The 15,009-nt window shown below is 40.9% G+C and overlaps 1 protein-coding gene across 1 annotated transcript; it reads right to left on the bottom strand.

The window, feature by feature from the left end:
- Positions 1 to 688: 688 nt before the first annotated feature.
- tbx3b (T-box transcription factor 3b) lies at positions 689 to 2,332 on the bottom strand (the record flags this gene model as incomplete). The annotated part of the gene is made up of 4 exons (XM_080004323.1): positions 689 to 769; positions 897 to 1,043; positions 1,453 to 1,720; positions 1,959 to 2,332. The coding sequence occupies 4 exons, from the start codon at positions 2,330 to 2,332 to the stop codon at positions 689 to 691; spliced, it is 870 nt and encodes a 289-aa protein (XP_079860449.1).
- Between the last annotated feature and the right edge of the window lie 12,677 nt (positions 2,333 to 15,009).

Here is a 15,009-nt window from a genome sequence, read left to right on the forward strand (position 1 = left end):
CTCTCATCTCAACCCGGCGCAGATCTTACACAAAGCAACCAACACATGCCAATGGATTCTAGACTGCAGCTCATTGGATGATGTCACAAAGTGTCCCGCTCCACCACCCCAGCCGGCTCCACCATCCCAGCCGGCTCCACCACCGTAGCCCGCCCTGCTCCACCATCATTTCTACTACAAGCTACTTCCAGGAGATTGTTTTTTTTTTCCACTAATTCCTGCTCCAAATATAGATCGATGTGGATCAAACTTGGGCCACAAAATGTCTGAACTGCAACATATCCAACGACACCTCATTCATGTCCGTGGGTTTGTCGGTTGCTGTGTGCCAGACACTTCCAGCTGGAAAAATGCCAAGGAGAAACATAATAAAAATAATAAAAAAAATAATAAAAATAATAAAAATCCAAACAAAAGCAATAGGCTGTACTGCTAATAATAATAACAATAATATTATTTTTATTATTTTTATTTATTATTATTTTTTAATTATTATTATTATAGTTATAATAATTATAACTATAATCATACATTTTAAGTGAGTGTAAAAATGCGATTCATTTTCTCATTAAAATGTAAAAAATACAACCAATAAAAAAAGCCAGATCAATCAATCGTAGCGACCACAGTTGCCTATATTCAAAAATGTACAATTACACATTTTGTAGAGTTTTCATGAGTGGGCCTCTTACCTCTTTTCTCTCCTGCCATTGCCAGTATCTCTGAATCCCTTTGCAAATGGATTGTTATCTATTTTCAGCTGTGTTATCTGAAAAATAATTGGATAACCTGATGGTTGATTGATTTGAAACCCCAGTAAGTGATTAAATGAAAGCATTCTGGTGTTATTCATTTGAAACTCTTAGAAGTCATTATGAAAAAGGCCTCTCCAATACCTTATCGTTTTGGTAAGCTGTCACTGCGATAAATTCCGTCTCAGAAAAAAGGAAGCTTTTAAAAGTGCTGTAAGGAAGTTTCAGGATGTCGTTCGCCTTCACGATGTGGAACCGCGGTTGATATTTGTGCATCGAGTTGAGAATCGTCTAGAGAAATTGAAAATCAAAAGTTAATAATAATAAATGACCAAAAAAGTATATCAAACGAATGAATGTTAATCATTTCTATTGGTATTTTTTTCTCGCTCTCTAATGTACAGTATGTTAATCGAAATGAATCGTTAAAAATATTTTAATATATTGACTATCAACAATCATAAATTAATTGATTATTATTATTATTATTATTATTATTATTGTTATTATTATTATTATTATTTGTATTGTTATTAATCAATATATATATACGTAGGCATATATATATATATATATATATATATATATATATATATATATATATATATATATATATATATATATATATATATATATGTATATATATATACAACCTTTCATGGAAGAAAAAGAGCTGTCAAACGGGAAAGGTTAAACTTACAAAGCCATGCTTGTCGGATATGTTGTTGGTGAGTTTCAGTTTGTTGAAGTTGACCACCTTGGACATCCATTGCTCCCCGGTGGCCGGACTGTCCGGGTGGATGTACATGCGTTTGGGCATCTCGGGGTCCGCTTTCCCCGCCACCATCCAGCGGCAGTTGTGGAACTTGTATCTGCAGTCATCAGCTGCCACGACGTCCATCAGGAGGATATATCTCGCTCTCCTGTCCAGCCCGGTGCACCTTGCTCTGAACGGAGGGAACATGCGCCTGCGCAGAGGACACAATAACGCTATTTTTTTATATTATTGTTTTTGTTGTTACATTTTCTAAAAAAAAAAATACACTGTATATTAATATATTTTTTGCATTATTTTTCAAATAATTGTTATTGATTGATTGATTGATTTTAATAGTACTATTGGTTTTCTTTTTTGTATTTTTCATTCTAAATACGCAGGACATTTTTTTTGTTTAAAAAAAAAAAATAACAGGCCTACATATTTACCTTCCTGATTTCGTGATGACCATTTCAGTGCCATATTTGTGGAACTGTCGCCAAAGCTCCCTGGCTTCCAGGTGAACTTTCGGGTCATCTTCTTCCGCCGCTCCTCCCGCCTCCGGTCTCTCGCTGGGCCTGGGGTCCTCGGGCGGCGGGCCCGCTGCTCGGTTGACAAACGCCGGTGCCCCCCGGCGGTGGTGTCGCGGCGCGTCGTGACCCAAGGTGAGGCTTCCTTGCGCACCGGGCACGGAGAAAGATCCGAGCGGAGTTAACGGAGCGGTTGGGAACAGCGGGGGTCCGAGTCTGACCCCTGCCACTCCGGATGTGCGCGAATACTGCGTGAAGTCTCCGGAGATGCACGGCTCCAAGAAATTGTCCATCGCCAACCAATGATGGAGTTTATGCACGGATAAAGTCGGCTTTCGAGACGTTGTGTTAGGCCTATACACACGCACGCTGAAGCCCATAAACCATCTTTTTCCCGTAGTCGTTAAACTAACTTCATTTAACCGTTATCATTTTCTTGGAGACTGATCCACAATCTCAAGCTTCTGCCGCTCCCTGTAGAGTCCGAGCTGATTTGCCCCTCAGATGCGTTTGGACTTCACTGTATGACACCCAGCAGAGGGTGTGGTTTTTATCCTACTGTCTGTGTGAGGGAACCCCCCCTCACACACAAACACACACACACACACACACACACACACTTTTTAATTGGCCTATAGGAGCTGTATTACATCATAGACAAAACAAACTCAAACTGGACTTCATGTGTGCATGTGCATACTGGATCATATTTCACATCTTATATTATTATTATATGGCATTACATTTATATTATTATTATTATGATCATTATTCAATATTAACATTAAGCCTGGAGGTCAAACACACTCATTCCACTTGAGTCTCTAACTGGGATGTGACCCACCATCCCCACCCACCTGAGATGTCAATCAATCACTTCCTCATAAACACGGCAGTAAAGACCATATCCGCACTTGTCGATGAAATACGAGTGATGCGCGTGCGTTCACTGGTGCTCGCCGCCTTCCCACGTCCATTCCAACGCCTGGCGGTCCCACGAGCCCAAGTCGTTGTGGCCCCCCCCTAACGTGAGAACAGTACTGGGGCGTAGTGTGGCGTAGGCATTTGGGTCTGCCAGCGTTTGTCCGGGCTGGATTAGGATGTGTATTCTGTTACAGGCTTTTTATTGCTCAATGGCCCGCAGCAGCTCGAGGAAGGCCCTCAGTGAAACTGCTCAATGAGTGAGGGCGGCAGGTTCAGGATACACGTCTGCCACCCTTGATGCACATCGTTGGTGTGGTAGCCCACATGGCGAGGGCTACCCTAGCAGACAGCCACGTCCCACCGCTTTAATATGATGTACTATGTCCTACGAGCGAGGACTTTATGAGTGGCACTCAGAATTGTTTGACAATTTATAATAATGGCAAAACTTCCACAAGATGAGGTTTGTACGTAGCCTATTATTGGAGATGAACTTGTCATTCCCCAGAGTTTGAGACCCTTTAGTCCTTCAGCTGTAAATCACTCAATTCCTGTAGAGAAGCTATGGGTTTGAGGCAGATTACTGATCAGACCTTCCAGTTAACACACTCCTTATTCATAGGTGAAGACAGATATGCATTTGGGGTGGCGTTAGTTAGGACTGCTGATGACTCAATCATTTTCTGGCAGCGAAGCAGGGGAAAAGCCTGCGTGTCCATCAGCCCAACTTCAAAGAGACAGACAGTAATCTGAAACGGACTAGAGGATGATGGCAAACAAGACGCCTGCGTGTTATTTGTGGGGTCTGGCCCACAAGTGGCGTGTGAAACCTGTCACTAAGGATAAATCCGCAGATCTTCCCTGGGCCAATGCCCAGCAACGTGTGCTCCCCCTGTTAAACCTCGGCAAAACTGGATGTCTCCTTTTGGACATCAGGTCTGAGCTGCGGGGAAGACTTCAGCTTACCAGGGCAGGAAAGCCAAATTTAACCGTGATAATGCCACTATCGCCATCTAAAAGTGATGCCGCTCACATTTCCCTCCAAGCAAGCTTGGCGGCTATTAGAGGCAGTGCTGTCGAGGGGGGAGAACCACAAGAAGTATGGCACGAGAAGTAGCGCCGTCCATTGACATGGCTGTAGTGGGCATGCACAGAGAAAGCACCTGACATTGACAGCAAACAAATCTTCAAAAACATCCACCATATTTAAAGAGACATTTGGACACATTGCAGACTGGACGCATTAACAGCTTTAAATCTCGTTCCCACTGCCAGCCCATCCCGGCACCCCGGCAAACGGTATGTCCGCCCCGGAGCCGCCGTCCCTCCCAGGCGAACTGGCTGGAACCCTTCCAGAGAGAGCAGCTCTGGCCGTGCCGTCTCCCTAACACCTCTGATGTTTGGACAGTGGAGCGTTGATGAATGGGCCCAATGGTAACAGGTTAGTGTGACTGAACATATTTGGGCTTCGGAGGTGGGAGGAATGTAGTTTAATGGCGGAGCGGCGGAGGTGCTAAAAGAGAGGGGTGCTGGAGTTGATATCAAACACACGCAGTGGCCACATGTCCTGAGGTGGAGCTGTTGTGAAGGGTGAAGCGCAGGTACTCGCCCTATAGGTTCCTCATTAACCCCCTCCCCATACACACAATATTTTTCTCTTTTGCTTCAAATATTGCAGTGATTCTCAACCTTCTTCATATCGTGATATGAAAAAGGTTGAGAATCATTGAGGAGGAAAAACACTGAATTGATGCGCATTTGGCCACGGACTCTATTTGATACAATTTTGCCTCTGGGAGCCCGATTTGGACAAAAGCCCAATCGTTAGTCCAAAATTCCATACCTGTCTTTTAGAGAATAGGATAGAAGTTTTTTTTTTATCAATTTACTAGGGACCCTGTGGACTCTCTCGAAGGACCCCCAGGGGTCCCTGATCACACATTGAGGACCACTGTGTTATTGAATAGTTTTAAATGCATTAAAATTTTCAAAAAAATACCTTGCCGACAGCCTACTGATTATGGAGTATCACCAAATAACAATACTCAAATAATATGTTGTAATTAACAGTAAGGCGCTGACATGCAACTATAACTGTATACTTACTTCAGAGCAAGTTAATGTATGACAAAAAAAAACAATGACGGCTACACCTTACGAACCTTTCCAAGCAGGAAGCCAGCAGATAACCTTTGGGCCACAGAAATGAATGTGTTTGTGTGTGTGTGTGTGTCGTGGACGTAGAGTCGCAGGGATTCACAAGGCGATGCAAAGCATTCCTAGCATTTCTCCACCCCTTCAGACCCCCCCCTAGAAGGTGTGAGAGTGAATTCAGACGTAGCTATGGCACATGTCCAGCAGGTCCGACAGCCTTAAATTGAAGGACCCCAACAAAAACGCTCTCCAAATACAAAGATAGATACGAGGCTCTTTAGAAAAGTGTGTGTGAAACGTCCTGTTTTGTGTTAATTTTCCTGAGGGGCGCCAGCCCTGCACAGCAAGCTCTCCCTGTGCTATGAGTCTGAGGTGTAAGGCCAATTTAAGACCAATTTGGCAGGGAACCTACATTATGCAATGTTTTATATGTATCATTAAAATGATTTAAAGTGAAGCTTTGGATTTTTTTTGTATTCAAATACAGGCAGGGAGGGCCATGACCCTAGATTTCTTTCCTTGATCTCATCATGGATTATAAGCTTATTTAGATGTTGTTTTGAAACTTTGAAAGTGTAACGTTAAGGCCAAAACATGTTAGAAGTCACAAGAGCATCCTCAATAATAAAAATAAATAAACTCAGAAATGGACATGGGAAGTCACAGTGACCCCCTGATCATGAAACAGAATGACAGTTTGCAACTTCCATTCACTGAATCTAAATAAAAGCACTAAACTAAGTTCATATGAGAGCGATTTCACAGGTCACGGTCCGAGTGGCTGGGAAAGCACTTCTAGCTCTTCTAGTTCAGTTTGACCTTCTCTTCTCCTTTTAACAGCAAATCGAGATGTTTACACAACTGTTTGTCTCATCAACAAAAACGTACTGCACTGAATTATGGGGAACAAATGTCCAGAGTTGGAGGGATGGGTAAGTTGTTTAGTAAGCTGTGAATAATGTCCACAATTTAGACGTTAAAACAAATCGGAACAAATGAATGGGAAAACCTGGTCAAATAAACTTAATTTCAATTTCAAGATACATTTTTTAATTCCCACATTTAATCCCAGGTGGTCGCAGCACAGAAAGAAATAAACAAATAAAAAGTGTGCAAGAGGTGTAGGAAAGAGAGGAAAAATATCTATAAAAAAAGACAAATAGGCAGTACTGTGCAAAAGTTTTAGGCACTTGTGAAAAAAATGCTGTAAAGTGATGACGCTTTCAAAAATAATGCCATGAATCGCTTTAATTTAGCAATTAACGACATACACAATGTGATAAACACAAATAACCTTAATCAAATCAATATTTGGTGTGACTACCCCTTGCCTTTAAAACAGCACTGATTGGTGTTTTTTAAGGTACTCGGCAGGTAGGTTGTTCCAAGTCTCTCGGAGAACTTGCCACAGTTCTTCTGTGAATTGAGGCTCAGCTCTCAATTGCTTCTGCTGCTACTGAATGGATGATGTTGAGATCAGGGCTCAGTGGGGGCCACACCATCCGTTGCAGGACTCCTTGTTCTTCTTTTCACTGAAGATAGTTCTGTAGGACTTTGGTAAATGTTCTGGGTCGCTGTCATGCTACAGACATATTGACACACTAATACAGAAGATATAAAATAACCGTCTGAGGCAAATGGTTTTGTGAAACATCTAAGGTGCCAAAATATTTTGCACAGTACTGTATGAAACTAAGTCTTTTGGAATTGTATTGTAAAATGTACGATTTCTAAATGACTGTACAATGTTGGTCTGTACGTCACAATCCTAATGCCAGTTTTCCTACACTATTCATGCAGCATTACATATTATATGTGGGTATCCGATAGTTTAGTGTCCTATACATGTTTTGTATGACATTTATGTTATATTCAAAACATACAGTATAGATATGTATTAACTTATATAAGAGATAAGATAAGATAAGATAGTACTCCATTAAGTATGAATCTCCAAAAGGGGAAATTGAGGTGTTGCAGCAGCTCAGTGGGGAACACGAAATACAGTGGGACTCAATTCACAATATATACATTCAGGGGGAAAAAAATAATAAACAGCTCAGAAATGCATATAAAATAAGTAATAAAGTAATATAAATGCTCATAATGTTATGTGATATAATATGATATGATATGTTTGTTATGTGCGTTAAGAAATCGGATCATATCATGACATGATAATTCATACATTTCATATGAAACAATTATGAGATTTAACAGTACAGTGAAACTGCGTATGTTAAGTGTGAAACTGCGTAAGTTCCAGCATGAGCAAAGTAAAGCGTGCAAATGGCACTATTTGTTAGGTAAATAAGTAGACAATTATTTAATTTAGACAGTTTTGGATGAGGAATAAAATGTGTAGACCATTGTATTTTATTCCAAAATTGCTTCCTTGACGCTATTTACCAGAGATTTCAGTTACTTTTCAGCAAAGCTCTCGCCTCTGGGATCGTAATCTTGGGCGAAAATACAATCATTTATGTGGATAAAATAACACAACAACACAGGTATTTTAATGCCAACAACGCTGTGAATCACCTCCCCTGAGGGGAACGAGGAGAGAAAGTGACTGAAAAAAATGCTCACGAGGAAGGTAGAAATCAATTTTCACACATTAGAACGATTAGCTTATTGAGAGGGGTTAAGATAGATTGAAGGCTCGCCGTTAAAAGGAGCTGTAACCGTAAAAAAAAATAAAATAAAAAAAAAAGGAGCTCAAGCCCTGCGTCGAGTAATGTCCTGCAGTAACCGTAAAAAAAAATAAAATAAAAAAAAAAGGAGCTCAAGCCCTGCGTCGAGTAATGTCCTGCAGGGTGTTGGGCTGAGGGATATTCAATTTGAAAATGTGAGCAATTTAAGTGTATTTTATTCACTTTCAATCAGCGCAACTTGTTTGTGGCTTGTTGTTTCATTAATTCCCTTATTATTAAGACATAATAATAACACTACTACTAATAACAGTAATAATAATAATAATAATAATAATACATTTTATTTAAAAAACGCTTTTCTCAGAACTCAAACAGCATTAAAAACAGATCCCAGTAGAAGGTCAACAACAAAATCGTACAAACAATGACAAAAAGACGTGAAGAAGCATCCCGTTAATATAATGTCCGATTATACATTTAAAGTTACTCCTCACTTAACGACCTTTCGGACTTATGACCAGCTCTCCGACCAGTCTATATTGTACATAGCGCACGGCGTCAAGGATCTCATCGTGCATCACCCTTTATATACTATATACACTATATACTGTATATATATCAGTATATACTCTATATACACTATATACAATAGATACGACTGTATATACACTTTATACACTATATACACTGTAGATACACTATATATATACTATATACACTATATACACTATATAAATTACGTACACTTTATTTACTATATACGCTCTGTATACACTATATATACTATATAGACTATATACACTATATACACCATATACACTATATATACTATATACACTGTATATACACTATATGTACTACATGCACTATATAAACTATATATACTATATACACTATATATACTATACACACTGTATATACACTATATATACTATATATACTATATACTATATACTATACTATTACATGCACTATATAAACTATATATACTATATACACTACATATACTATACACACTGTATATACACTATATATACTATATATACTATATACACTGTATACATTTCATCTCATCACCGTTCTCAGTCTCGATCCCGCAGTCTGTCAGTATTCACTACACTGAGTGCTCCCCACTGCTCCTGACTGCCCCCCAAGAGGAAGGACAAGCCAGGATGGATGAAATGCAGAGGACCCAGTGTTGTAGTGGCATGCTGTGTGAAGATTAAAGGTTCTTCTTCTTCTTCCTCGCTTAACGTCCTAGGAGCAGAACTTGGTCATTAACTGAAGAGTACCCTGTACTCAATACAACTCTCAATCCTTTATATAGATATACTTTAAAAGTAGACTGGCTACAAAATTCTCATAATTTGCAAAATAAAGAAATATTGCATGTTTGTTTGTATTTCCCCCTTAAAAAACCTAGACAGACAGACAGACAGACAGACAGACAGACAGACAGACAGATAGATAGATAGATAGATAGATAGATAGATAGATAGATAGATAGATAGATAGATAGACAGATAGATAGATAGATAGATAGATAGATAGATAGACAGATAGATAGATAGATAGATAGATAGATAGATAGATAGATAGATAGATAGATAGATAGCTACATACATACATACATACATACATACATACATACATACATACATACATACATACATATTTGGTTATTGTATTAGAGTGTAATTACAGATAACAAAATTCCCCAATAAGACTCAAGACATTTTGAAATAAAATGTCCTGATGTTAGGGTGGAAAGGAAACCTGTCTAATTAATAAAAAAGTAATGCATTATCTGTGACGGAGTGAACAGTGACTAGGCCGCCGCGTGGAAAGTGCTGATGGACAAAAAATAACGGCCTCTTGGATAGTGTGGATTCAGGTCGGACGCTTCCAGCAGGAAGTCGCGGCACTTTTCAGTGAAATTTACCGCGGCTGGCAGAGGTTTGTTAATTTTCCGGAGTAGCTTTTCACTGCGTGAGGAAGTCAATATGTTGTGTTGTGTTTTGAAAGCAGAGGCGTACTTTACACTTTCAATTTTGTTGAAGCCCCCGAACAACAGCTTGCATTTTATCTGACCGAGCAGACAAGTGATGGTGTCACATGTTGATGTATTTTTTGGCTTTGGGGGTGGGGGTTTGACCTTTGATAATGACTTTTAAATGTTTGTTTTGTTTCTCCAAAGTTGTGTTAGCTTATGTAGATAGATGTGTGCATTACTGTACATATGGTTTTTTTTTTATGTATTGTTTTATTTAGTACCTCTTAATACAACACAGACAACTAATTATATTATATAATTATAGAACCCAGAATCGTGATTGTAGCGCCGCCCCTTGCGGCCACCTACACGAGCACCTTGTGTCAATTATGCACATTTTAGTATTTTTAGTATATAGAGCTTTTTGTGCATAATCACTGGGTGTCATGACATTTCACTGCATATACTGTATGTATGACCGTATGTATATATATGTGACAAATAATCTCTTGAACTTGATCTTACTCGATTCATTTGTTGTTCATTTGTAGCATTTATGAGGTCACGAGACATTGATTCTGAAAGTTCCTGGATGACAACATCCAAAATAGGAAATAGATAGAAAACGTGCACTTCAATTAAGTAAACAGACTTTCTTTTCAAGATTCAAGATTCAGTCAGTGCAAACAGCCGGGGCAAACAAACGGCCCCTTAAAGGGGCTCTGGACCCAGGAGGCGGCCTCATTTCACACAAGTGGACTGGCCTGACAGTAGTCTCTGGAGGCTGTTGATTTGAATAGTGTGAATATTTATGTCCAGAGGTGTTTGCCTGTTCCTGATGTCTGCTGTCCTTAAGTAGATAAAAATGACAGTTATTGTCTCCCATAAGTGGCAGTGGATTAATGGAGGCCCGTTCCTGCCAGCGGAAGCATTAGGGCCTCTCTGTGATCAATCACTGCCCAGTGCCTGTTGTGGGTTCATCAAGAGGCTAGACTGTAGACACGGCGGATACACAACAACTCATGGAGCGTGTTGACACCACTACGGTTGGCCTTTCGTAGCAAAATTTATTCCAAAAATATAAAATCAACTCAAGGCGAACTTCCAAAAAATTAAAGGTGGATTTTTATGTTATATGCCCAGATGGTCTTAATGTGTCAATTTGGCATTTTGAGTTCCAAAATGAAAAAATAAAAAATAAACGAACCACGCCAAAATAAGTGAGTGAAATATGGCCCCAGGTGTGATGTAGGTCGCAGATGATGTCCAATCATTTTTTGTTCCATCATTTTGTATAAACCTGCCTGAAACACGCCCCGACCTATCTCGCCCCTCTGAGAACCTAGCTGGGAGTGGAAGGGAGGGACTCTCCCCTGTCACCCGCTATCAGATAGCTAATGAAATTAGGGCACGTTTAAAAAGTAAATGTGTGGTGGATGGGATGGCTTGAGTAGCTACACCTGATGCTCGTTGGTTGGGCTAACAAGCATCAGGTTTAAAAACCCCATCCACACGCTCATTCAGGAGCCTTGTGTCATGACATGTTCCATCTGCTCCTGGCTAATTCCACCGAGCCGCATCACTACAATAAACTGGTGTTTACGACCCCCGCCCCCCAGTCTGTGTCTCTGTGCTGAAGGGCCCTGAACACGCCACTTGGGTGGCGAAACTGGCACCTGAGCAGGGACTCTCTGGCACAGGGAAGGGACACCGCGGGGTCGCTCGAAGACACCCTGGAGCCACCAGCGGTCCAACAGGCGGCCCCAGCACCAACCCTCTCCCGACTGGCAGCAGCAGAACCTGGGGGGTCCGGCGGAGGACCCACCACAGGTAACCGCTGGCGGCTAGCTTCTCCGCCCTGCAGACATCATCGGACCATCCAGCAGCCAGGCCACACCTCCAAGCAGCCTCCGCAGCAGCCAAGTCTGGCCACGCCGTCACCAGCCAGCGCAGCAGCCCGAGGCCCCACGCTCCAGAATGGAGGGGGCAGCCTGTAGTCGCCATGGTGGAAGGAGGCCGGTCGACCATGCCACTCCGGGGAACTCAGGTCCTCTGGAAGGGGACCTGTTAATTTTTTTTGATATTTGTTTGTATAAGGTATGGGAACCATGTTTCAGAGTCTTGTTTGATTTATTTAAGGTATAGGAACCCTTGGCCAGAGTCTGTTTGAAGCATTTATTTTCACTTTTGTTCTCTGCTTGGTGGCGAGGTGGGGAATTAGGCTTCGGCCAGGAATTCTTCCTGGCCTCAGTCTGGTGTTGGGGGTATGGGGTGGCTTGGTAGCCACACCTGATGCTCGTTGGTTTGGCTAACAAGCCATCCCATCCACCACAACATGGTATATTGTTGCCTTTAAAAGGAGATGAAGTCTGCAAAAATGTCTTAATGAATCAGTCAACGATCCCGTAAAAACAAACAACCCAGACTTACCCTCGGCCAGGAAATCGACACCAATTGTTCATGTGAGAACAGGTGCGGTGGCGTTTAATGACGAGAGGGTCGATCGCAGGCGCCTCAGCACACCGTGTTTTCTGACCTTGCCGGATATGGATTACACCGCCGGCCGTGCAAGCTGCAGGGGGCGGATTGCAGGGCACGTTTAACGTGCTTATGCAGCGCTCAACACTCAATACGTTTTATGCGATTTATGGTGCAAGGCGGGAGACCTTTTACGCCTTCATTTGTATTGGTCTCAGAGGCGGATTACGGGGGACACCTATGCGTTGACTGTAACCGGACAACATCTTCCCAAGGGGACGGTAAGGAGGAAATAATAAAGACCTCGATTCACTGTCGAATCATATGGAAGTATCATTGCATTGACAGTGGTGGCTAAAAATCTGCCTGTCGGGGAATTCATGTTATTTGGGTTTTGAAACAAATGAAATTGTTTGGTTATATGTACTATGTACAAAAATATTCTTGGCAAATCTCAAGTTGGGGGGATCTAACACTTTCTTTGTGACATGACATATTGTGTAATTTCTTTAAGTCAGTTAGAATAAGTAAGTTGTGCGCCGTATCAAACCACTGTATGTCACAGTTAAACCTTCTCTTGGAATGCTTCTGCTTACATGCTCTACTTTCATGATATATCACTGTAGCGTGAACTTTTTACATTTTCCAATTTCACTCCAAAGCCAAATATCCCTAACTTTTTGTGAGTAGTGTCTCTCTATCCATATATACATACACAATATATTTATTCATTCAACCTTTTATTTAGTCATGAAAATCATTGAGGGCATGCCCTCATTTACAATGATGACGAGAAGACATCCGAAATAAATTAGTACCACAGAACGGACCTTAATTGACCCATAGGTATAACTGTGTCAAGTTCCAATGTGTGTTGTAAACTATTCAAAGTGTGTGCAGCACAGAAACTAAAAGCAGTTTTTCCAAATGTAGTGTTTGCACACGGGACTTCAAGCATTAGCCAATCATTTGAACGAGTAGAATAATGACCGTAGGACCAATTTAATAATGAGGTTATATATAGTGGTAATTTGCCATTTAGGGCTTAATAAATAAATAAAAAACAATGCCTGTCATGTTAAGATGCAACAATGTGTGGAATAACTGTCACTGGTAATAAATCTTAGTGCGGAGTGAAACTGAATCTAGGGGATTATGAATGGAGGCGGAGGCACGTCTATAGATAATGTCAACATAATCCAAAATATACAAGAACACAGACTCAATTATCCGCTTTCTATTGAACATCGGAAAATTTGCTTTGTTTCTGTACAAATATCCAATTGCTAGTCGCAGCTCGCTGACAAGCGTGACAATGTGAAATTTAAAAGTAACCTTTTGATCCAGCCAGATATTAAGACATTTATACTCCGAGACCCTCTTGATATTGTGTCCATTCACATTGGTGATAAGCAAACTATTGTCCACAATATCACGAGATCTAGAGATATACAATATAACTGCAACATTCCTCATGGCAACAAGCCTTTACGCATTTGACCTAATTTACATGAAATGGAAATTTTCATCAAGTTTTGTTTGTCATTATTAACTATGGCCAGATTCTATTTCTTTCAACCTTTTATATTCTACAAGACAATGATTCATAGAAGCAAGCATAGTAAATAGTAAATTAAATTATTACATTTACCAGATGCTTTTATCCAAAGCGACTTACAATTATTCAAACACCAATGGACGCAGCCATCAGGACCAATAAGGGATTAAGTGTCTTGCTCAAGGACACTACAGCATGCTAGCAGGAGGAGCCTGAGATCGAACCCGCAACCTTCAGATTCCTAGACGACCAGCTCTACCTCCTGAGCTACCATTCCCATACTATTTTCTCTCTCTCTCTCTCTCTCTCTCTCTCGACAGACTTTTAGAGCTTTTTAGTCTTTTAAAGGAAAGTTTTAAGCTCTTTAAGGAGGAGTGGTCCAGAAACGTTTTTATTTTTGGGGTTAGGTACTACAGGGCCAACGCAGAGAAATGGCGACTGCTAAATTTTCTAGTAGGGGAAGCGAAGATGGCCATCTACCTCACGAGAAGGAACAAACTGAGGGGAAAGGAAAGTGTTTTAGGAAGAGTGTTTGTAGCGTTGGTCAGGGCCAGAGTCTCGATTGATTTTAACTTTCACAGACTGATGAAGAGTCTGGACGTCTTCATCAAGCTGTGGTGTTTTAATGACGCCATCTGTTCCCTGGTGGAGGACGACCTGTGCTTCCAGTCTGTTTTTAACGTGTAGGACTCTGTTGGTGAACAAAGTGTGTTTGTTGTATTGTCTGCAACTGTGAACTAGAGAAAATGTTAAAATAAAGATGCTTTAAAAATCAAAAAAAAATCTCTTCTCTCTCTCTCTCTCCCTCACACAAAACAAAGTACAAATATAGCAGGCAGCAATACACGGGGTCCAGGTTAGTCGTGTTACGTTGTTAGATACAAATTAGTTTTACCAGCTCCCATAAAACACACAATCCAACTTTATACTTTGTACCAACACCAATTCTAAATTTTCGAGTTCCCATGGAACGTAGCTTCAGTTTGTGCTGTCGCTCGTCTTTAGATCAGCATGCTACTAAAACGAGTTACAATTTTCCGAGTTTTCTTTGAACGCAGCGTCCGCTCCAGTTGTCAGTCATCTCAAACCAGTGAAAAACCTGTACGAAGCGACCACTACACAATAATGGGAGTCCACACCGCAAACCTCGCCGGATGTGACCCCAGGAGACGCAACCCGCACATGTACAAATTGGATGATTACATATCT

Source organism: Zeus faber (genome assembly GCF_960531495.2).
Source record: "Zeus faber genome assembly, chromosome: 7".
Lineage (NCBI taxonomy): Eukaryota > Metazoa > Chordata > Actinopteri > Zeiformes > Zeidae > Zeus > Zeus faber.